General features: G+C 38.2%; 1 protein-coding gene across 3 annotated transcripts in view; it reads right to left on the bottom strand.

Annotated features, from left to right (window-relative positions):
- The window catches only part of PLCL1 (phospholipase C like 1 (inactive)), a 326,580-nt gene that overhangs the window by 45,537 nt on the left and 256,159 nt on the right, over positions 1 to 24,884 (bottom strand). For all 3 annotated transcript variants that reach the window (XM_087435551.1, XM_087435550.1, XM_004426769.3), the window contains exons 2-4: positions 20,520 to 22,994; positions 17,930 to 18,133; positions 26 to 101 (exon numbers count right to left, since the gene is read on the bottom strand). In XM_087435551.1, coding sequence (XP_087291677.1) covers positions 26 to 101; positions 17,930 to 18,133; positions 20,520 to 22,940 — 2,701 coding nt within the window. In that variant the 5' untranslated portion in view covers positions 22,941 to 22,994. The remainder of the gene's footprint in view (positions 1 to 25; positions 102 to 17,929; positions 18,134 to 20,519; positions 22,995 to 24,884) is intronic.

Raw genomic sequence — 24,884 nt, 5'->3', positions numbered from 1 at the left:
GGGGTTGGGCAAAGGGGGAGATTACCTGCTTTCTGACACTGCACAATCTTTTCCTGGACTGTATCTGCCATTTCTATGAGAAACCGGCTCTCTTGAATCATCTGTCACAAAACAAACATAAAAAAGTGGTTGTTAGAAGTCCTTAAACTGGCTCGTTGGAAAGATGACAGAGAGATCCATGGGATACTGGCAGTAATGGGGAATCATGGCCTAACCACAAGAGATGGGAGAGGGAAGGACAGTCTCTGCTCCAACACTACAGCTAGAGTCACCTACCTTATGATTGCTCCAGTTATGTAACATGCCTGGCATACCATGGGTGCCAAAAAAATAACTATTGAATAAACGCATACACATTCCTTAAGTTCCAGATCACATTTATGAACACCTCTTATTCCAACCTCTTACCCCAAAAGTTACTGCAACATCAAGGCAAGTGGTATTGGAACAATAGCAATGAGAATCATAATAGGGAATCACCTAGTGATGAGCTAAAGGACTTCTGAACATATCAATGAAGCTGGCAGATTGGATTTGGGTGGCCCAAAGATGGTGGAGGTCTGGTCCTCCCTCTAGAAGGGCTCTAGCTGCACCGGCAAGAAGGAAGAGTGGGTCAGATGTCAGAGCCACCAATTTGGCAGAGCTTGTGGGCAATAACACCAAAATGGTTGTCCCTGCCCTCCATGTTTGGGTAGAGAGCAAATATGTCCAAGAGGTAATTAACATACTGAGTAACGTAGGGGAAATAAGACAACTCTTGGAAAGACGGAGAAAGAAAATTTGTATGTGAAGAAGGGAGAAGTTGATAATCAGTAAAGAAGTTGTGATAAAAAATATAAGGGATTGGGACCCTTTTGAAGAAGTGACTAAAGAAAGGCAACCAATAGGCAAACCAACATTTCCTGAATTTCCAGCCACTCTCCTACTCCCAATAAATGTTGTCCCATTTCATCTGGCCAGTCCATGTTTTATGTGTCTGGCTCAATATTCTGAAGGGAGTTCAAGGCAGAATCCAAGGTGGACATAAAAGGTCTTGAGTAAGACATTTTTCATAACTCGATGCTGTCGAACAGATTGTAGACTCGTACGATCACCTCCAAATATAAAATGGTCTATGACTACAAATTTTCAAATGGAAAAGAACATTGAATCACAAATTTTTAGTGCCTACCAACTCCAGAGGAGTAAAATCATACCATTTATTCATTTAACAAGTCTCTGTTGAGCAGCTACGATGTGTATGCATCATGGTAAGTACAGGGGTCTGATCCACTGATGAGCAAAAACAGACACATCCCTATCTCCATGCAGCTCACAGTCTAGCAGGGAGTCTACTCAAATGAACGAATGAAATACGATAATTAATTCAACCAAACAAAATTCAATTCCTCACGTTTTCTGCCTAAAGTGATAGTTTAAAGTGACTTATTTGCAGGGAGGGCTAAATTGACTATAAAAATCAGAAAACAAGACATCCAAGAAGGTCTAGACTAAGTCAAAGTTTTTAACTGCACTAATTCTTTCAACTCCCAAGAGGAAGTGGAATACTTGTAAATAAAAATTTATCAAATGGCTAACAGTAGCCTGAGTTATTGCAGCTTCCAAGTGAGCGACACTTACAGGCAGAGAAAGATTTAATATGAGGGCAATCTGTTTTAGTCTTTTCTAAGCTTAGTATCCATACATGTAACATCAACTGAGTTTTTATAATATTTTCAAAAGTTATCAGATGTTGCAATTAGTCAAATAGCAGACAAAATGTTTTCATGAAATTCAAACAAGGGAAACATTCATAAAGAATGGACACGTTCTGTGACTTTACCATGAGCAAAGTAGGTAATATTCTATACATTTTTATAATTAATTTTAAGGCTAAAAGAATCTTAGCTATCATGATGACCTCCTTAATTTTGTTAAAAAAAGGAACTAAGACTTACAGGAGTTAAGATTCTTGTCTAAAAAATAGAACTAATTAATGATCAAGCTGAAATTAAAATCCCAGTTTCCTGGCAACCACTTATTTTCATAAAAAAATAGCAACCCTCTGATTTTGTCTGGCCTGGCCACGCTCCATGAGAGAACGTATGTCTTCACGTATATGCAATCTTTTGAGCCTGAAACAGCATTCCAAAGTCACCTGGCCCAGCCCGTCATGAAAGTATGCCCATAATCAATGCATTTCAACTAGATTCAAACATACCCTTTTTTTTTTTATTCTTTTTTTTTTGTGAGGAAGATCAGCCCTGAGCTAACATCCATGCTAATCCTCCTCTTTTTGCTGAGGAAGATCGGCTCTGAGCTAACATCTATTGCCAATCCTCCTCCTTTTGTTCCTCAAAGCCCCAGGAGATAGTTGTACGTCATAGTTGCACATCCTTCTAGTTGCTGTATGTGGGACGCGGCCTCAGCACGGCCCGAGAAGCGGTGCGTCGGTGCACGCCCGGGATAGGAACCCGGGCCACCAGTAGCGGAGCGCGTGCACTTAACCGCTAAGCCACAGGGCCGGCCCCCAAATATACCCGTTTAAAGAAAAACTCAAAAAAGGAATAGCTTTGATAATTTCTTTTGATAATACCTTATATTCATTTCTCTTGGTTTTGCTCTCAGTAGAGAACAGATGATATCATTCTCTGAAAAAAAACTCTCTACCTATTGATTTGTGGTCAGGCTTCTTTGCAGTATTTTACTAAGTATCTCCTCAGTGTTGAGTACAAAAGGAATACACTTTCTGCATCCAAAAATGCCATAGTCTCTTTGGAACAACCTGAAAAGGAAGTGTCTTCTTCGCCAAAGCTACTATTCTATGGAGACATTCAATCCCACCTCTCCCTGCTTCCATCAGGAACCCATTCTTTTTTTTATTTTTTTTTACTTTTTTATTGATGTTTTAATAGTTTTTAACATTGTGAAATTTTGGGTTGTACATTTTTGTTTATCCATCAGCATATATGTCTCCCTTCACCCCTTGTGCCCACCCCACACCCCCATTGCCCCTGATAACCACAATACAGTTTTCTCTGTCCATGTGTTGGTTTATATTCCACATATGAGTGAGATCATACAGTGTTTGTCTTTCTCTTTCTGGCTTACTTCACTTAACATAATACCCTCCAGGCCCATCCAGGTTGTTGCAAATGGGAAGATTTTGTCTTTTTTATGGCTGAGTAGTATTCCATTGTATATATATATATATACACCACATTTTCTTGATCCAATCCTCAGTTGAGGGACACTTAGGTTGCTTCCACTTCTTGGTTATAGTGAATAATGTTGCAATGAACATAGGGGTGCATAAGCCTCTTTGGATTGTTGATTTCAGGTTCTTTGGATAGATTCCCAGTAGTGGGATAGCTGGATCATAGGGCATCTCTATTTTTAATTCTTTGAGGAATCTCCATACCGTTTTCCATAGAGGCTGCACCAGTTTGCATTCCCACCAGCTGTGTATGAGGGTTCCTGTTTCTCCACATCCTCTCCAACACTTGTTGTTTTTTGTCTCGGTGATTACAGCCATTCTAACAGGCGTGAGATGATATCTTAGTGTTGTTTTGATTTGCGTTTCCCTGATGATTAGCGATGTTGAGCATCTTTTCATGTGGCTATTGGCCATCTGTATATCTTCTTTGGAGAAGTGTCTGTTCATTTCCTTTGCCCATTTGATAGGGTTGTTTATTTTTTTGTTGTTCAGTTGTGTGAGTTCTTTATATATTATGGAGATCAACCCCTTGTCAGATACATGTTTTGCAAATATTCTCTCCCAGCTGGTGGGTTGTCTGTTCATCTTGATTCTGGTTTCGTTTGTCTTGTAGAAGCTCTTTAATCTGATAAAGTCCCACTTGTTTATTTTTTCTTTAGTTTCCCTAATCTGGGTAGGCATGTCATCTTAAAAGATTCCTTTATGACCAATGTCAAATAGTGTGTTGCCTATATTTTCTTCTATGAGTTTTATAGTTTCAGGTCTCACCTTCAGGTCTTTGATCCATTTTGAGTTAATTTTTGTGAATGGCGATAGCAGATGGTCCACTTTCATTCTTTTGCATGTGGCTGTGCAGTTTTCCCAACACCATGTATTGAAGAGACTTTCCTTTCTCTGTTGTATGTTCTTAGCTCCTTTGTCGAAAATTAGCTGTCCGTATATGTGTGGTTTTATTTCTGGGCTCTCAGTTCTGAGGAACCCATTCTTAATGACTCCTTCTATTTTTTATCTACATTCTCTCCTCTCCCCTTGGTTCTTCCCTTCTCCATACAACATCTCCTACCTTAGAGTAAGCAAACAAAAACAATAACAAAATATTTTATTGGCCTATGGGTGGTTGTCCTCATCAATTCTTCCTTAAAAAATTAGCCCATGCTCATTGCTTTGACTCATGTAGGACTCCACTGAGACCCTCGAAGTTTAACCTCAGCCTCATCATCAACTACTCCTTGGCCAATCCTCAGTCCTCAGTCTCTCCAGCTCAGCAGGTGACACCACTGATCATCCCTTCTTCTTGACTTCCAGGACCCTGGTTCTTTTCCTGCTTTGCCCTGTCTCCTATACTGCTTCCTTTTCCTTTTTTATATCCATACATGTAGGAATTCTCCAAGCCCTCTGGCCTCAGCTCTCCATTCTTTCCCTTCACTATTATCTCTTCTTCTGGTAATTTCATCCATTCCCGGAGCTATCAAATATTGCACCCACATTGACCATTTCAAAGCTAATGTCTCCAACCCTGGCCTCTCTCCTAAATTCCAGATTTATACTTCCACTGGTCTATAACAGTGGTTTCCAAAGTGGGGAGGAACATGCACTCTGGTGCGGGGGGTGGGGGCACAAGATATTCCACTGAGGTGTGAGAAAAAACAATGAGGACTGTTATTCACATTTATTTTATCTGTCAAATTAGAAAAGACATTAAGCTTTACAGATTAATCCTGGCCCCCTTGCCAAATGAAGATCATATGTTTCCAATATGGTAAGTGAGGTAAGATAAGGAAAGAAGGGAATTCCACACTGGAGAAGGGCTGACAGCAGTGCTCTTGTTTATTAGTTTCTTCCAGAATATTTCAACTTACATATGCCTGTAAAGTAGTAAAGTAAATACCACTTATATTAGCTTAAACTAAACCTTCCTAATATGGATTCCTGAAAAGAAAATGAAAATAACGCAAGCGAAGCAAACAACATGAAAATGGCAGAGCAGCTGCTCATCCTATTCCCACCATGATTTCTTCCTCAGCAACACCGAGAACTGAAGACAATACAGTCTGATCAGATCTGACATATTCAATCACATTGGGAGAGCAGAAGGATTTTTATTAATCATAAGTAAAAGTATTTTAAAATCCAATGGTAATTTCTATTCTTGATGTTTTATACTCTATATATTGGTATGTTAGTAAGTTTATGAATGAATAAATTCTCAAAATATTTTTACTGAGGAGTTGCCTCTGCTGGGACCTCTGTGTTTGCCCCTCCAGATCCACTCTCTGCTGTGCTCTGTGCTGGGGAGGCTGATCTCTACAGGGAATATCAACCAGGCTCCCTTGCCTCTGATTTCCATTGGGATCAGCCAATGGGAACCACCAGCAAGTGATCAAGGGCAGGAGGCAGGAGGCGAGAGGGTTTAGGGTAGTTACTCCCTTGACCCCATCCTCCCTGCTGGACTGTGGTTGATAGCTTCCTCTCTGTGAGGCCACAGCTCCTGTCAGGTGGTCCCTGACAGGTGCAGATAGTACTGAGTGCCAGAACAGCTCCTGCCCCTTACCCCTTCAGGCCTGGGGGTGATGACAGCTCTCCACTGTTGCTCTTCCAGGGGTGCTCACCACCCACTGTTGCTTCCTAACCCCTGCCCATGCTTTTATAACCACTCCCCCCATCCACTCCTTTAGTCACCCTTTCTGAGTCTGCTGTTTGCAGAGAGACTGAGACAGTGCTCCATCCAAAAAAGTGGAGATGCTTAGGCTACTATATACCTGTACCTGTAATTTCCAGCATTCTCTGTCTCAGCCAGACACCCAGGCTCAAATCGCAGACATCCTCTTTTCCTCTACCGCATCTGGAAGGTGAGCCCCCATGTTCTGTCCGTCACCGAGTCTTGCCTCTCCTACAACTTTTATTCCTTTCCTTCTTTACCACAACACTCCTGCTTTAAGCCTTTATTCTCACTCCCTGGACCGTGTTTCAAATTCTAATTATCCCTCCAGAGGCAGCTCAAATGTCAACTTCAAAAATATTTTCTGCTCCATTTCATCCTCCCTGCCTTATCCCGCATTCCCCCTACTGCTAAAAAATGAAATATCTCTTATTTTCTCCCAGTTCTCCCAAACCTGCCTTTGAGGCTCAGAGGTGGCTTTGAATCTCCGCTTTGCTACTGGTGGGTTCTGGTTCTTCCCACCTCACTCCTTCTAAATACCGCTTCCAGAAACATCTTCCAAAGGCATAGCACTAGTTACTTCCTGGCTTTGTCATTGTCTCCCTTGCCTATTGAATAAAGTAAAATGCTTCTAACCTAGAGTTGGAGTCTTCGCATTCTCCTCAGCAGCCTTTCCCCTATGGTTTCCCGATTCTCCTAGGTCCCAGTTTACCTGTGTGAATCACACCTCCAAACAGGCCCTACTTGTTCTGCCTACACAGTTCTTTCTATCAGGGAAGTCTTCTTAAGCCATCTCTCCTGGCCTCAAAGCTCATTTCAATGTCCCCTCTTCCACTGGTATCCTGATTTCTTCTCCTTCCGTCCCCCTCTCACCTCCAAATTCCAAGAACATTCTATTTTTTTAGTCTGTTTACAAAATTTTTTATTTTCTATCTTAAATTACAATTAACTGTTTACCTATATTACCTCCCACCCCTCGCTTCCCCAGTAAATTGTAATCCTAGTAGAGCAAGGACCCCATCTTATTCACATTTCCATCCCCAGACTCATCTATCCATTTATATTATCACCTTTTCCCTATCTCACTTTGTGATACTTATTTCTTCTACGTATGGATTACCACACATGCGCACACAATAAAATATGTTATTTATTATTGATCACTTCTCAAACTTATAATTGTCTTTTTTGAACTCTAATCTCTCTTATTGTCTCTAGTCTTTTTCTCCAGGCTTCTCCATTTTTCTATAATCTTACATGTTCTTAATTCCCTTTCAAATTGAGTACTGAAAAATAAACATAAAGCTTTTCACAGGATTATACCTATAGAAAATATAATACTCAAGTATCAGAAAATAAAATAAATTTTAAAACTTTATTACTCATTTGAAGTAAAATAAATTCAAGACCAAGACATACAACAAACCCTACGATTCAAGTTCTCTTCAAAATCCCCCATGTAAATATTTATCAACCCCATTATGTAAGAAGTTTGTTTTTTCCATTGTCTAATAGATCACTTCTTAAAAAGACAGTCAAGTGTGGTTTAGCCTTCAACATAGAAGAGCATCCCTTAGAGATTCCTTAGAGGATAACCTGAAATCCCTTAATAATAAAAGTCACAATTTTTATTCTAAAACACCTCATCATTAATATTCTCAGAACGTAAAATCATTGCTCATGCAAACTTTTCTCATAAGAGCACTTGATCTTTTCTGTGATGACAGCTTCCATTTTATTTAGAAGAATAATTTTATTCTATTTTCTGCAGTCAACTTTCAATTATTAGTAGTTGTAGAGAAAACAAAGAAGATTGATGGCTGAAAGGTACCAAACATTTCAAACCACATTTAAACCAACAATTTCAACCTTTCCTCCTCAGCTAAGTCATTTATCTAGGTTGTGAGGAAGGAAAAATGGTTGATTTGAGTTTCATCTCATTCTTAGGTCTCTACAGATCCTGGCAGAAATGAAATATACAAAAGCTAAGGTGAGAAGCGTGTCCTCAGATAATCCCCCAGTTGGGCAGTCAGTACACTTAGACAGCCAAGGCTGGGTTGACCCAATCGATAGAATCTGGCAGTGGCTTGATTTCCGTATCTGACGTCTCAGCGTGAGCCCCCCGTTGCCTCTGCCGGTTGTAGTACTACAAAGAGCTTTTCTTTGGTTCTGTCACATAAATATCTCCTAATGGATCTCATTCCCTTGCCACAGCTTTGAATCTAAAAGAACAGAGGACTTACCCAGATAAAGGTTGGCATTACTTTAAGCATTAGATGTGTCCTGAACAGGGGTGTGTAAAGTTGTCAGTTAAGATCAAAATCACTTATTTAAAACGAAAACTTTACAGAAGGGGAATGCTTTTAAAAGTAATGCTTTTACTCAGGGATGGATTAAATTGTCCAATCTGTGTGAAAAAAACTGTCCTTCCAGCTCTTTTCAATAGGGAGTTTAACTAATTGCCTAGGATCATTGCAATAGTTACACAGTCAATGTAACTAATGGTACTGAAAAGATGAGCTTTGATCATATCACAACTCATAAACCTTCCATAGATTCCAATGTTTTCCTGAATTATATCTAAACACCTAGAACCACAGAACTTTATATTTAGAAGTCACCTTAAGGACCATCTATCATGGACAACCCCATTTTATAGATGAAAGCACTGAGCCCAAAATTGACTTGCCTAAAGCCGCACAGCTAGTTAGTGAAATAGTTGAGACTAGAACCCAAGCATTCTAGAGGAGCAGACCTAAGCTTACAAGTTGTTTTGTGATACTGATATTATATTAAAGTGTAGAACTCCTATTGCAAGTGCAAGTTGGTGATAAACATTTAATAAAGTAGAATTCACCAAGTAAAGCATCATGAAAACACATTTTTGCCATAACTGCTTCTCCCTCCAAGTCTAATTTGTGACATACATCAACCATTATAGATATTCTTCCTATAAAACCTAGTAAGAAATGTACTTGCTTGAGTCCACTGCTTTTTTAGGAAGGAGTTACCAAATTTGGAAAGGCAATCACTTAAGAATATGTGAGTCAATAAAAAGCCAATCTACTCTAGATGTATTTTGTTCTCTCCCCCTAAGAAGAGTGAAATAATTAATCTATCTCCTACCTTCCTTTTAATAAAAAAACTGAGTTTTAGTTTTTTCTTCTGTAGTGGCTCATCTGTTCAGATTGTTTGAAATAAGACTTGATTTGCTGTTACATATATATTGATTGCTGTTACATATATATTTGCTAACTAGAATGAAGATAATTTCCTTTAATTTTTAATTTCCTTAAAAAGTTTTAATCAGATGAATAAAAGCATTGTTAACAAATTGGCATCTTTTGTTTTTAAGCAAAATCAATCCTATCAAGACTGTTAATTTTCTGAGCATTTGCAAGCTTACTGCAAGTCTACTCCCTTTGTTGTATACAACAAAGTATTCTCAGTCCTGGGACTAGCTCTGAGTCAAATCTCCTAGCCTGATTTATAATGGCACAGGACAAGAGAACTTGCACAGAGCAGGCCAAAGGACGTTGTCTCCACATTCATGATAGTGACAAGATCTACTTCCATGAGCTGCTTTCTGCATAAGGGGATCATTTTACATTTTCTTTTCTCTAGTTGTTTGTTTCCCAAACAGTTGTCAGCTGTATCTTAAGTAATCAGTAGAAAAGTCTGTTTACATCCAGCCATGATTAAAATTTAGCTCATTCATAAAATTACCAGGTGACTAACCTTCCTGAACCTTCTCCAGAACTTTCAGGCCAATTTACTACCTTTAACTAAAAGGGTTGCAAGGATTTGAGTATTTGGGAATGCAAAGTGAACTCTGAGGATGCAGATTCCACAAAGGAGCCAGCCTGATATACTTGTTTATTGATGCATCTTGGATATCCAGTATCCTTGGGACCCTGGTACCAAGTGGAAATGTTGTCAACCCTCAGGATGCTGACAATCCCCTCATTATACAGAAAATGTATCAGAAGACATTGCCACACACAGGAGTGAAGACAGTTTCAATGCACTAAGGGCAGGACATCTTGTTTTTAAATAGCCAGCTCTGGTTGAGCACATGACAGCAGGCTGTTCTTTTTCTGGGTTCTATTATTATACAAGCCAACATACTTTTTGAAATGCAAACTAATATAAAGTTCCACACAAACTTCACAATGAGAGAGAGTGAGGGAAGGAAAGTATCTCCGACCTATCTAATTTCAATTTATTGATTTCAATAAGCAGTACTACATTGGGGACTGTGGACATACCTACAACTTTTTCCTGTCCTGAGCTCAATATATCTTGGTAAGAACACTGACAGAAGAGAATGTATTTAATCCAACCCATTATTCTTGGTTTTATTGTGATACCTGCCAGTGTACTGATTCCACTGCAAGAGTGATTAAAGATAGCAATTAGCTCTTTTTGATAGATTCCAAATCATACTAACACAACTAACAACTGTTCTCCAAATCACACCCCACGGACCTCATAAAAGATTAAAATAACCCTTGACTCATGCCCTCTAGATTGTTTTCATTTCTTTATCTTCAGAAAATCAGTTGCTCTTACCATAGTAAAGTTTTAACTCTTACGTTCATGTTAAATCATTCAGCACAGAATTCACCTTCCGAGAACGCTTTGGGTTTATTTTTACAGTTGCAATCCCCTGCAACTATCCCACCTCTGAATGCTACATTCAAAACACCAGTTCACCAAAAGTTTTCATATTAATTTAAAACACTTAAAAGTGTTTCAATTTAATTTAAATTTAAATAAATTTAAATAACTTAAATAAACTTAAAAGTATTTTAATTTAATTTAATTTAAAACACTTAAAAGAACCAAATATTTTAGGCAAATACTTCTTGACTACGCATGAAAAATTCGGTGAGAACATTAGAAAAGTAAAAGTTCAGCTATCTAAAAAAACATTATATGAAAGTAAGACAATATTTTTCTTTAAAAATTATTTGCAAATAAAATTCTGCTGAGCACGGGGTGGGAGTGGGGTGTGTATTACAAGTCACTGTGAAAAGTCCATCACAGACCTCAAGGTCCTTAGACTCCGTCCAGCTCAGGACATAAAACACCATCTGGTCCACTCCGGACCCTCTGTGTCTCTGCTCCTTCCCTTTTCAGGTGTAAGTCCTGCCTTCCCATCAGGATTTCCTGCTCCTCAAGGGCAGAAATTTTGCTTCATATAATTTCTTTCCCCCAACACCCTGCACAATAGCAGGTGTCCAAAATGTGTATGTTGAGTTGACTAATCAAAAGCCTAAAGACCTACACAAAATATGTCAAAAGAGAAAGTGTTGTCTTACAAGTGGCAAATTTACATGTTCCCATCTCATTTTACTTATATTTCTCTTGAGTCAAAAAAGTGTCATGCTTTACATCATGGCTAATTGTGCTGATACCCATCTCTGTTTACTCATCTCCGTATTGCACAGAACCTACTACAGTTCTTTATATACGGTCTGTATTGAATGTCATGAATAAAGCCAATGAATGAATCTTTTCTTAAGGTCAGTTTTGCGAGAGGTTAGGACAAAAGGCTGGACTTAGATGGATGGAGAGGAAATTAAAGCTAGGAAGGCAATTCTAGGTGGTACAGAATGGAAAGACAAAGGATGGAGAATGAAAAGAACACAGCAGACAAATCAGCTTGACTGAGGAAAGGATTCAAACAGAAGCAAATGGGGAGTGAGGTTGGCAAAACAGGCCGCTGGGGGTGAGGGTTCTGCAAGGCTGGCTAAACATCAGAAGTAGAATTTGAGAACGATTATTCCCATTGTTGAATTAGCGAAAGGTAGAGACTAAATGGAGGACTTCTCAGCCTGTTGAAAAACTCAAGCAGGAGGAGAACAGAGCCTGGTGAGAACCATGGCTAAGTCAATGTAAGGAAATGGAATCACATGAGAAATGTCACGAGGAAAGAAGCAATGGATCTCATTAACATTGAAGAGTAAGTTAAAGGACCTTACTGGAGTTAATATGGAGAGAGAGAGCATTCGAAAATCACTGGGAGGAATTGAGAACTGTTGGCATAGTGGTCTCTCTTAGTGATAAGAAAAGGGTGAACAAGTACCTACAAAATAAAAAGATGACCCCAGTTTTTGACCTATTAGATTTCTGTTGTTTGTTCTTGAGACACCCAGGTGATGTCCTGTAATCAAATGTAAAACTGTGACTAGAGTAAATGTTAGGGCTGGGGCTAGAGATGCATTTCAAAAATAATAGTCAATCTGCCTGCATAAAAACAGTACTGTAGAAAGAAAAACGTTGAACCTATTCAAATAAACTAATTTTGACAGTGTCCTACTGAAATTGCGAAATATTTTCCAATGTGATGACCCACCATTATGACCTCGTGTTAAATGATGAGCTACATAAGCAGATCACCAATCACAGCCTCAGGCCTGGGATGGACCTCACCAGGTGGCCTCTCCTGACTGTCAGCTACCAGAGCAGAGGGTCTGCTGTACCTTCCACAGCACTTAACACAGTGGCTTGCACATGGGAGGAGCTCAGTGAACATTTATAAAATTAAACATCTCCATTCCTGGCTCTAACACTAGGCAACTCTTTCACTAACCAGTTTTCATTTTTAACAACCTCAAGAATAAGATTAATCCTAAACAGAAAAAAAAAACCTTACATCATATTATTTTCATCTGCAAAACATAATTATGCTGCATTAACAGTGTTAAAAGACTTAGCGGTGACTCTATGAATACATTACCTACTTTGGTGGGACATTTTCTTAGAGAAAGTGAAAATCCAGAGTGGGGAGGTGATGCTTGCTCTTTGAGAGACCTGAGCCAAAAACAATCACAGTGCAATAAAGGGAACAGTCACATAGAAATGGTGTTCTGATCTTAAATTAAGTTCTTGCAACAGATTCTGAAAAACTGTCATTACAACCACAGAGCTACCAAAACGGCCCTGGGCAAGAAGCCCACTGCCAACAGCTCTCCTCTGTGCATCCTTAGCCCGGGGAAGGAGGCATCAATTCCTCCTTCAACTTGTAGGGTCTGTCCTGCTTGCCTGAGCTATTGATTAATAATGTTCCCAGTTTGCTTTAGTGCTTTTCAGAAGCTGTCACATCCCACCTCTGGCTGTGACATGTGTTTGATATGAGGAAAGTCACCTCTGCTTTGGTTGTCCTAAATATCAGGCAAGCACTTAAATAGCTATATCCCAACTCAGCGTAGTAAGGGAGATTGTAGACAGGACTGCTTTTAGGAAAAATGGTAATTCCTTGAGCAGCCTCACCCTCACCTTAGCCAGACTTGGGGAACCCTCTGTCATTACGATCTCTTCCTTTTCCCAGGTAAAAACTTGCTTGTAGGACAGGAGCTCTTAAATTCATTTGAAGGCACAAATTATTGATAACCCAATGTGTTACTACTCACAGAGGATTTTTTTTGCATTTTAAAACAGATAAAAAGTCTTAACCCAAAGAAATCGATTATAATTTTGAAATTTCAAGTACCAGGGGGTAGACAGAAAACATATGTTTTAAATAAGATATGGAATAGGGGAGGGGGTGTCTTCTGAAATTATGCCATGGAAATAAGCCCAGTCTACTATGAGTATATTTAGGTTTTGATTACTTGATATCAACATAGATGCTATAATGGAATCACAATTGCAATATTACTATTGAAATGACTTTTAAGACAATTTTTAAAATGCTCAAGAGGAAATATTTCCAAATATTAAATTAGCCAGTGTTTGGTAAGAAATAGGACCAATTCAGGTCATTAAGGAAAAGCTCAATTTAGAAAAAAATCTGTACAGATGAACTCAGGGTCAATGTTTGCTAGAATATTTTCATTTTATTTCCTCTTAATAAGCAGTATAGATTGATGCACTCAGGTTGGCTTTCAACAAACACAGGTTACGTGGTTGCCTGATTTGTTTTCTTTTGATACTGAAATAAGCTGAACATTTGTATCTGTTTGGAAATGATTTCAGGTCATTTTTTTATTCTAAACACATTCTGTATTTTTTTAGTGGTTACAACTTTCCCTTTTGGATGGCATCTATACAGTTCATTACCATTTTAGAGAAATCCAAGCATTGAAGCAACTTGAGTCTAAGTTGAACACGCAAGCGGTTCATTTTGGAATACCTGCCCTCCCACCACCACCAGGCAATAGACCCTGGATTTGTCTTCTGCATTAGTCATCCAAATACGTTTTTATTAATAGTCTGTAGGGTTTTTTTTTTTCAGACTTTATTTTTATGAGAAGTTTTAGGTTTACATACAAATTGAGCAGAAAGTACACACAGGTTCCATATACCCTCTCACCCCACTCCCAGTTTTCCCTATCGTTAACACCTCACATTAGTGTGGTACATTTATTACAATTCATGAGCCAATATTGATACATTACTATTAGCTAAAGTCCATAGTTTACATTAAGGTTCACTCTTGTGTTGTCCATTCTAAGGGTTTTGACAAAAGCATAATGACAGGTATCCACCAGTACAATATCATACAGAATTGTTTTACTGCCCTAACAATTCCCTGTGCTCCACTTATTCATCCCTCCCTCCCTCCCTCCACCCACGCTGCCCCCAGCCCCTTGCAACTACTGATCTTTTTACTGTCTCCGTAGTTTTGCCTTAGTCTATAGGTTTTTAACCATATGTATAAGACAGGGAACACTTTGGCTAGGGTGGTACCATAGAGGTAAAATAAGGGGATCTAAAGATTTACCATAAAACACATTCAGTTATAGCATAGGAACTATACTATTTTCACTAACAATAGATGCTTCTATTTACTTTTTATTCAACTAACATTAATTGATAACATACTATGTGCCAGCACTGTTTTAGGAGCTAGAGATAATGGTATAAGCATGACAGACAGGGTTTCTGCCCTCATGGGGTATACATTCAAATTGAGGGGAAAAGGAGAAGGACAGAAATTAAACAAAAAGTCAAGCAAAATATTTTTCAATACTGCTAAGTAGGATGATGGAAATCAAACAGGGCTACGTGCTAGAGTGACAGGTGCGGACAGTCATTAGAGAAGGCTTCTCCGTGGATATGACATTTAAGCTAAGAATTAAGAGATAAGAGGCAATTATCCATGCAAGAGACGACTATTCCAGGCAGAGGGAACCACGTATAAAATGGCCTGGAGTTAGGAACAAGCTTGGTCTGAGTACAGAAAGCAAGCAAGCCCATGTAGCTGGGGGAGTGAGCAGAAGAGAGGGTCTGGGGTGAGGTTGGGAGAGCAGGCAAGATAAGTAGGCAAGGCCAGAGCATAAATGGCCCCGTAGGCCACAGTAAAGAGTTTATTTTCATGGGAAGCCACCGGAGAATGGTAAGCAGAAAAGTGACATGATCTGATTTATGTTTTTAAATGATCACTCTGGATCTGCAGAGTATTTTAGGAGACTCTTTAAAATAAATACTAACACTAATACACCAACAGCATTAAAGATGCCAACCAATGCAATGCAAAACCTAGAAACTAAAAATGGCTTTTTTATGTTCAAGGCCACTATCGTCATGACTTGCATCTGGTCCAACCCACCTCACCCCCTAAAAGAAACAACCAACAGAGACGTCAACAGCGTTTTCGATCGTTTCCACAGTCTGCTGAGTTTACCATTTAGTATAAGGATATTTACACTCAATTCCCTACCAAAATGAAAAATTATTTCCATAGGGAACTATAAATGAAGACATCATTATAAGTATTTCTGCTTTCCACTATAGCCTTTGATTTTAAGCTTCGGAAAACCATGCTATGCTTACAATTACAAATTGCATTTTAAAAATACAAATGAGAAAAGGCTTATGCTCAGATTCAGCTCCAGCAGATAAAACTGAAAAAATAAAACACCATCAGACACTTGGAGATGTGAAATGGCAATGGGCCAAACACACTTAAGGTGATTTTCTGCTTCTTACAGGCACAGCTCTGGGGGACCAGACTCCCCTCTCAGTGAATGATTTTTCTCGCTTACCTTAAAAGGGCCTTGGAGGAATAAGTGATTGCCACCGTCTGTCTCTACGGCAACAAGTACCCTAATTTCACCTCTTAGATGGCAATTATACCTATTCACTGAATAGCTTTCAGTCCCTACTTTTATGATGAAAAAATTGATTTCATGAAAAATGAGATACAGGATATAGGCGAACTTTCCCCCAGCGACCATGAAGTACAGTTCATAAGAGGTTCCATCACCCATAAGCAGAATACACTCTAAGGGATTTTCTTTTTCAGCTGTAGAACGGTTATTCTAAACATCTTTTTTCAAGTTGTTTTTAATGAGAAAATATTATTCTTTTGTTCCTTACCATTTATTTTTATTCAATTATGAAAATCAGTCAAGTTCATTGTAGAGTTTGGCAAATACAGAAAAAAATATAGAAAAGCATCAACAAGAAAATAAAATTCACTCTCATTTAAAAACAATCACTAACAATATCATGCTAGTGTTTTAGATGTGTATACATATAAGTACAATTTAAATCCTATAGTGTCTACTTTTTTATAACCAGACTTTTTCATGAAACATATCATAAGGAGTTCTTCACATCATTAAATATTCTTCTAACATATGATTTTAATGGTTTCAAAGGAGTCAATAATATAGTTTACTATATTTTATTTAACAAATCCCTCTATGTTGACATAATTAAACATATACATTTATGTACATCTCTATTGACTTAGAATAAATCCCTGGAAAGGAAATATATAGTTCAAATGGGATAAACATTTTAAATTATATTGCCAAAGTTTTCTCCCCCAAAATTATATCAATTTATTTTCCCACTAGAGGTAGATGGATGAAAAGATCCATTTCCTTAAATTCTTTATCAGAGGTACTTTTTTAAAAAGAAAAAAAAAATGCCAATTTGATGGAGAGGGGAAGTATCTCACTACAATTCTTTAATATCTTTAATTAAAAGCTTATTTTAAGGTTAAATATGTTTTTACATTTTCATTGGGTTCTTTTTAGGGGAAGGAGACACATGAATTAGAAGAGATGATTTTCAGCTCAGCACATAGTGCCTTGAAATAAAGACATTTCCCATTCTCCTTTGTAGCTAAGTGTGGCTATGTGTCAACTCCAGGATAATGAAATATAAGCAAAAGTGATCTATTCTATTTCATAGAAATGTACTTAAAGAGAGAGGATATGCCTCTTCTTCCTCTTCATCATTCCTGATGGTTGGAATGCAGATGTTAAAGTGGGAGCTTCAGCAGCCATTCTGGACCATGATGATGGTCCAGGGATGGTGGAACAGAAAGCTAGAGGGAGCCTAGGTTCCTAAGAACTTTGCAGAAGTGCCACCCTGGTTGGCTGGTCTCCAGATTTTTATGTAAGAGAATAAAACTTTGTATTTTTAAGCCACGATTGGTTTGCATTTTTTGGTTCATGAAGCTGAACTTAATCCTGATTGACGTAAGATTTTTTTTGCCATGTTTATTTTCTTATCTATTTTTAAGTGCTTTTTCTGTTTTAAGGATATTTACACTTTATCTGGCATACATGTTACAAATTTTCTCAGTTTGGCATTTCCTCAATTTTTTTTTATGGAGTTAGGAGATGCAAAAATATAGTAATTCTTAAATTTAATTGCTACATAAATTCCATTATATATTCAGAAAAATCAGATAACAGTATTAACTTAGAAATAAAAATTCCAGAGAAATATCTTGTCTCAACCATCATAAGGCAGCACTGAGAAATAAGTTTACTTTCTACAGGTGTGCAATTAAATGATTATATTGCAGGCTAAAGTCACTTAGATGATGAGAAATTATGTATACTTTTGAGGACTGAATCAACAATTCATTCTTTGCTAAAGCAGAGATTTTCCATTTGCAACCTGTGGAGCTCTGGGTTCAAAGCATTGCCTCAGAGTCTCAACTGCAGCTTAGCGGAAGCTGAGAGGGCCAACTTGGCCTGCCACCCCCAATCCAGGTTTCAATGGCAATAATTTTGTGTTATTCATTAGAGTTCCATGAAACAGCCCCTTCCATACAATCTCCCACACACAAAGATAAGAAAAATAGCGTCACAATTTCCTACCAGATCGTAAGCAGCCAGCATCTTTTTCTGCACATCTGGAATTGCCCCCAGAGGCTCCAGATAAGGAAAGCTGTCCTTCATCACAAGAGAGACTGAGGGAGAATTGTCACCCGTGATGAGCCGAGAGGACAGGGTCAACAGGCACTGCTTTAGACTGGCGATTGGTGGAAGTCCACACAGCTCCTTAACAGACACAATGGCATTCTGTGGGGAAGAAAACATGGACTTACACTTCTGACCACACACACATCACCCCCAGCACTTCCCGGTTTACACAAAACTGTGGTCATAGAAAGTATACCCTTAAATACAGATATAATGTGGAGCAAACTGGATTATAACCAACCAGAAATATTGCGTTATGCACAGAGATAACACAGAGCTATTCACTATTACACTTCATCTTTCTCAGTTTTTAGCAACCACCACAAATACGTCATAAAGCAAAGCAGATTGTGACCCAAGGCTGCAAATTGCTTTTCAAAGCAGAGCACTGGAATATTCACACAAATTAGCATTGGCTGGTCGTGAAGATCTTATCTGATTTGTATCATGGTGATCATAAAAACATGTCCGTGGTTGTACATTGGAGAGCACCTCCTTTGGGCTTTTCCCCTCAAGGGAGCAGGCTGCCATTACTCACCACATTGCATTTAACTAACCATCAATGGTATTCCTTTGTCATCCCATCAGAAATGCACGTGACAGACACACATACTAAAGCACATTTCATGTTGGGCGATGTTTATCCATGTGACAAGCTTTTAAAAAATCCATTTGAAATAAGAATTATGACTATTTTATGTTTTATTAACAATGAAGAACAATACCTAACCTATTATGTGTCTTGTGAATTTAGTGACAATGATGGTATTCATTTTTCTACTGATTAGGCTCTAAATAATCCTTAACCCAAAAGAGTTTCTGTTGAGATGATACAAATTATCAGTACTACCTGGAAAAACTTTATCCACAACCAACTCTCCTTAATGTGTATTTTAAACATATATGTAAAAGATATATTTCAAGAATTATATCGAAATATATAAAATCTACTTCTAATATATAAATTTAGGTGTAGAAATGATTTGTAACTAATCTCATATATGAATTTATAATAGTTAGAGAATTATGTCAGTAAAAGTCAGGTAGAAGAGGCTAATATTTGGAGCCTGTTTTTAAAATAGTGGCTAAGGCACCCCACCTCAAATTACATGCTTACAATCTAAGGATTTACATATGACTTATGTACCATGCTATTTTCCACCATTTTGGCTATTTAAAATTTATTTTAAGCCAGTCCTAGAATTCCCCTGTGAAATATTGTAAAAATAAAGTTTTAACCAAGTCATGGGTTTGGGGTTCGGCATCACGTGACTATAAACCATGAATGATCATGGTCGTAGTAGTAGGCAATTCTGGATTTAAAGCCCAACATTGCTATTTATTAACTGCAATATTTGGGAAATTACTTAAGGTTTTCAAGCTTGTTTTCCATCTTGAAAGTGGGGATTTTTTGGTCAGGGTTACTGTAAAAATGTTAGCTAAAGGAGCAAATAAAGTGCATTGAAAAATATTCCTCTCCTGTTTTGCTCTCATACATAGACTGCTGCTGCTTCTGCCAGCCAAGACCTCCTTGCACATTGCAGAAACTTAGGATTTGTTGTTGACTGCTTCTCAGTGACATTGAGCCTAGAATAAGTATATTAAATAATATTGAAGAAAAAAGTTTGTAGCCATCTCTGATTACAAGCATTAATGAAGGGAAGGAAACTAACATTGAATTTCTACATGCCAAGGCTGAGCAATCTACATAAACTCTTCCTTATTTCTCATTATAATCCTGTGAGGTAAGTATTACTATTTTTCTTACCTTATGTGGAGAAAACTAATGATCAGAGTTTGACTATGACCTGAAATAATTTGCTCAAGATCACATGGGGATAGAGTTAAATCCAGAATCCACAATCTTTCAATTAAACCACATTTTTAAGAAAAAATAGTTTTCAGCAAGTTCAAGTGCTAAACTTTATTTGTTTAGTTTTGTTTGCTCTTGCGGGGAGTAACTTATTATTACTGTTGTTGTACACTTAAACAACTAAAAAGTAACCTAACAGATGTTACATTTGTTTCGTACAACTTGAAATTCCATTTCATGTTCACATCTGCAAATATTTTACACATATACTCGTAATCAGTATGCATGTTTGTATATTTAATATTTTATATATTACACACACATAATATTTGATATTGTATTCTTTTCACATTATTTTATACACATTACATATATCAATTTGGTTATGTACTAGGGACGTTTAATGGGTATACAGCATTTTGCTACGTTGATACTCCATTAACTGGCTTACTTAGCTCAAGCCAAATGTAACACAGTATTCACAATTAGAAACGTAAAACATATTTGCTTGATCACAGGCAATACTGAACTCAGTTCAGTGGTTCATGGGTTTACACAATCTTTCTGATAATTTTTTGAGGAATCAGATTTATTAATAAAACACAATGTTCACCAGTAAGAGAGGGGAGGAAGAAGTAGGGGCAGGGGAGGAGAATATGGAATTTTTCCTACCTGCATATTTTCTCTCATATCTATGGCTTCTCGCAAGGGATGAACTGCTATTTTAAAGATGTCATCTATGGTTTTAAGACCGATATTCCTGAGCATGGTGTATTCCCGAACTTTCTTCCCCATTCTCACTGAAAGGCTGCGCTTCTGTGCCTTTCCTCCTCCACTTCGATTAGTTATTGCTATGTGGACAAAAAGGGTTACGTGCTCCATGATGTCACCCACAAAGGAACGCAGGGGGACATGCCGATATCCAGGCTGCAAACATTCAAATGGTATTGTGTATTGCCCTATAAACTCATCCCCAATGTAGTCATCATCCAGAACGACAAAGCGGATCATGGCCAGCTCAGGTAGGTTTACTTGAAACTCAAAAGTTTCATCAAAAATAGGATTATCACTGTTTTGTTGTACAGTTTTAGTTCTTTGTTCAGAACAATCTGCCGGAATTCCATGTATCTCTATACAAACATAGGGATCTATGACATCCCCTTTGGCACAAGCTCCCTTGGGCTTTGGAAAATTCTGACCACTGATGATCTTGATATGAAGAGCCAGAGGAGACACCCCAGGTACAATGCCCTTTGTATTGGCGCTGAAGTAAGAAACTTCATCTCGCATGATAGATGGCCTCAGAACATAACCACAACCTCCATTTTGAAGAAACCAGCCCGTGTGAAGGTCCATCATTGGACCTGGAGTCTGAAAATTCATTGCCACAATCTGACAGCCACAGTTCCAAAAGTCTTGTGGATTCAAGTTACTAGAATCAATTCTCATGGCACTTGGATAAATTCTTGATAAGAACTTCTTATTATAATTTACAAAATCCTCTGGGTATTCATTTGCAATTCGGCTGGCCTCTGTTTCACTAAATGAACAAATTTCCCAGTAGTTTTGGCTTTTCATAGACAGTTCAAAATCCCTGTACTGAACAGATTGACAGATAGATACCAAATCAGAGAGCTCCCTACACAGCCAGACTTGTTTCTGCTCACCATTGTAATCTACTGACATCCTTCGTGACATTTCAGCTTCTTCATCTTCGTCTGTTACTTCTCCTTCTAAAATATCTGTATCAGAAGGCAATTTCTTTCCTTTCACAATGATCATTCTTTTTAATTTTTCTGGTGATGGGAGGTAGGATTCTGATGGCAAAGGTGCTTCAGTATAGAGTTTATTGCCAAAAATCTTTTTCATCTGTTGGACCATTACCTTCTGCTGTGGCACGGAGCAGTGATTCCCCAAGCACAGAATGAGTGGGTACTCAGAAGCAACAAAGGCAAATTTATTTATCACCTCTATGACACTTAGAAAGGAAAGGTGTGTCGTCATGTTATTTCGATTACATAGGATTGGTTCATTGTCTGAACCGTCACTTACATCAAGTTCAATGCTTCGACAGCCCATTTTCAGAGCTCTGACATACCCGTTAATATCAGCCGGCCCCCTGAACTGGTCTTCTATGAGATAGGTGTTGTGAGAGGCGTTGATGTAGTAGTGAGATAACGGCTGGGTCATATCTTGGGCAATATTTTTTTGTTCAGGATCAAAAACGTCACATTCTGGTGACAACAAATACTGGGTAAAGCCATCAATCGCGAGAAACCCTTTTTGACGTCCCTCTTCAGAAAGTTCGTATCTCCGAATAATGTCTAAGCACATATCCTCAGTGATATGGGTGACTCCTTGCTCAGCTTCCAAAAAGAGCATCAGATCGTTGGCATCCAAATATTCTTTGTTTTTAGATATCTGTACAAGTAAGAAATACACTTCCGGTCTAGTGCAAAGTTCACAAAAAGCTTCGCAAAATTCCTCTTCTGTCACTCGAGTGGTTAGTTTTTCTTTGCTCTTCTGGATTTCTTTAAACTTTAACCTGATCTTGGATTCCTTCAGGGTAGGGTTGAGTTGTTTTATTAACTCTACGGAGGTGTCTTCTAGCATAATCCCATTCCCATCAACATCTGCTGCTTCAAACACTGTTTTCAACCACATGAACCTTGGCGTGTTCTGGTTGCCCTCTATAAAATCAAGTGGTTGCTTACTCCGAGAAACCAAGTATCGTAACCCTGACACCCAGATATTTGCTACGTCTGCTGAATTGGCAACCAGATCCAGAGACTCGTAGTTTTCCCCGTGGAGTATGGAAAAGGCACAGTCCTCACAAATCTGGTCAGCAAGGCCATTGTTTCTAAATGTTTCTGTGTTCTTGCCCAGTCTGATCTCTTTTATGGCAGAAATATCAAGCTTAGCTTTCTCAAGGTCTTTCTTGGAAGGTTCCCAGCGAAGAGCTTGGAGGTCTGTGTCCAGGGTAAAAAAACGGTTGTAAATGCGAGAATTTGGCCGGACTTTCTTCAGTTCACAGCCAGCTTGCATGAAGCTGATACAGTCGCTCGCGCTGCTAATTTTCTTTTCTGATGGCATGCTGCTGAAAGACACAGTTTTCTTTCTTCCACCACATTTTTGGTTTGAAGGATCCTGTAAAATAATTTGAAAATAATCAATTTCCTTTAGAAAATAGACAAATTCAGTAACACCCTAGGAACTCCTCAGATTCCATTCAGATATTATGATTATTTGGACAGAAGACTAGCCTAAAATTTACCTTTTCACTGTTTCAGAAAAGAAAAACCACTGAGAAAATTGATATTATTAGGTTCAGAAAAAAGCTTATTTTTCAAATGCCTGTATGTTCTTTGGCATAAAATCAAGTATTAAGTTAACTGCAAATCACTGTTATTTATTCATTAAAATAGATGTTCTAGGAACCCTACATGTTCGTATTTCAACTGCCTAATGCAAGTCCCTATAGATTTGTGAAAGAAATTAAGCTGGATTTCTTTAAAAAGTTTTCCTCATTTATACTTTGCAACAGTTTAAGTTTTATACTTAAAACTAGTTCGAATAAAAGATTTTTGCCTTAACACACTTTACATCACAAAGGGCTTACAATATAGCTTAACTAAAAATCACTTTTTTTCCTCAAATTATTTTGAAGAATATAAGTGTCTTGAAAGTCAGACTGAGAGCTACCAATAGACAAATGACTCTCACTCGAGCAAATTTTTCAGACTGAGGTAAATAATTTAAATGAAGATTATGAGCATTCACACCTGCATTTCAGTATAATGCTATTGGCAGCCACAGCTTAGAACCAAAGAGAAATATGAATGGCTCCACTAACTTTCAAGGTTCTTCCAACGTAAACAAAATTTCAAAGCCTTTTGCCATAAGATTTCCCAGGGGACACTTGCACCTTGCCTTTTCCCATTTCGGTAAGTGTCCTTGGATCTCAGTCTCACAGAACCCCGGTCTCCTCAGCCCACTTCACCTTTCCCTGCTCAACACTGACAACAGGGCATGGAACGTCATCCGTTTGGGCTAGTGTTTCTTTAGCAGGTCAATCATTTCTTACATCTGTTTCCTTCTTGGGTGCCTCTAGGCCTTCTCACCTATTGTCTTTCCTAAATTACAGGTCCCCCCCTGAATAGTCATGATTATGAGATGATGGATTTCATCTAGTCCTGGACTGTCCACTGAGTCTACAATTCATTTACACTGAACATCTGACCAATGCCACTTAAAACTGGATATTTCTTTATACATTCCTGTTCAGATCATAGACTCAAATTAATAATGGTCCCAACCACATCATCAATTCAGACAATTCCCCCAGGAACAAATTTCCCCAAAGCATCTTAATGCATGTTTATAGTGCCCTATTTGATAAGCATGTCAAGGAGGCAGCAAAGTGCAGTGTGCAAAAGGCATTGTCCTTAGGACAAAAATAACTAGCCTCGAGTTGTGATTATCCCACTCACTAGATACATGACCTTGGGCAAGTCACTTAGCCTCTCTGAATCTTAATTTCTGCTTTTAAATAGGATTTAATAACCCTTATGTATAATAGAGTGTTATCATGAGACTCAAAACAGAAAATGCACATGAATATTCTTTGTAAACTGTAAGTGCTTACAAGCTTATTCTTTTTGAAGGGAGAGGACCATACACTTGGTCACTGCAGGACCATCAGCAGGCACTGACCAGGATATTGGGGGTCAGAAAGAAGTTGATTCATTCCTGACTTCTGAGCATTTAAAATAAATCTTCACTGATAAACTAAAAATGTTTAAAAACAGCCACATGATATTACTATTTTAAACATTGAAAATTCTAGCCAAAGTAGTCTGGGCTGTCTCCTTCACTGGCATTCTTTTAACACAGGGTAGACTCTCTCCTCTAAGGCCTCATTTAATTGTAGTCTTGCCTGTAAGAACCTTGCTGTCCTATGATTCAGGAAATGGCAGGATGATTTATTATTCAATTGACTAAAACCCTGCCTGTGAAAAGGAAACAAAATTTGCTTTA

This window comes from Ceratotherium simum, chromosome 9 (genome assembly GCF_057802395.1).
Source record: "Ceratotherium simum simum isolate JZ-2026a chromosome 9, ASM5780239v1, whole genome shotgun sequence".
NCBI classification, from domain to species: domain Eukaryota; kingdom Metazoa; phylum Chordata; class Mammalia; order Perissodactyla; family Rhinocerotidae; genus Ceratotherium; species Ceratotherium simum.
This window is presented reverse-complemented; position numbering and strand designations above follow the sequence as displayed.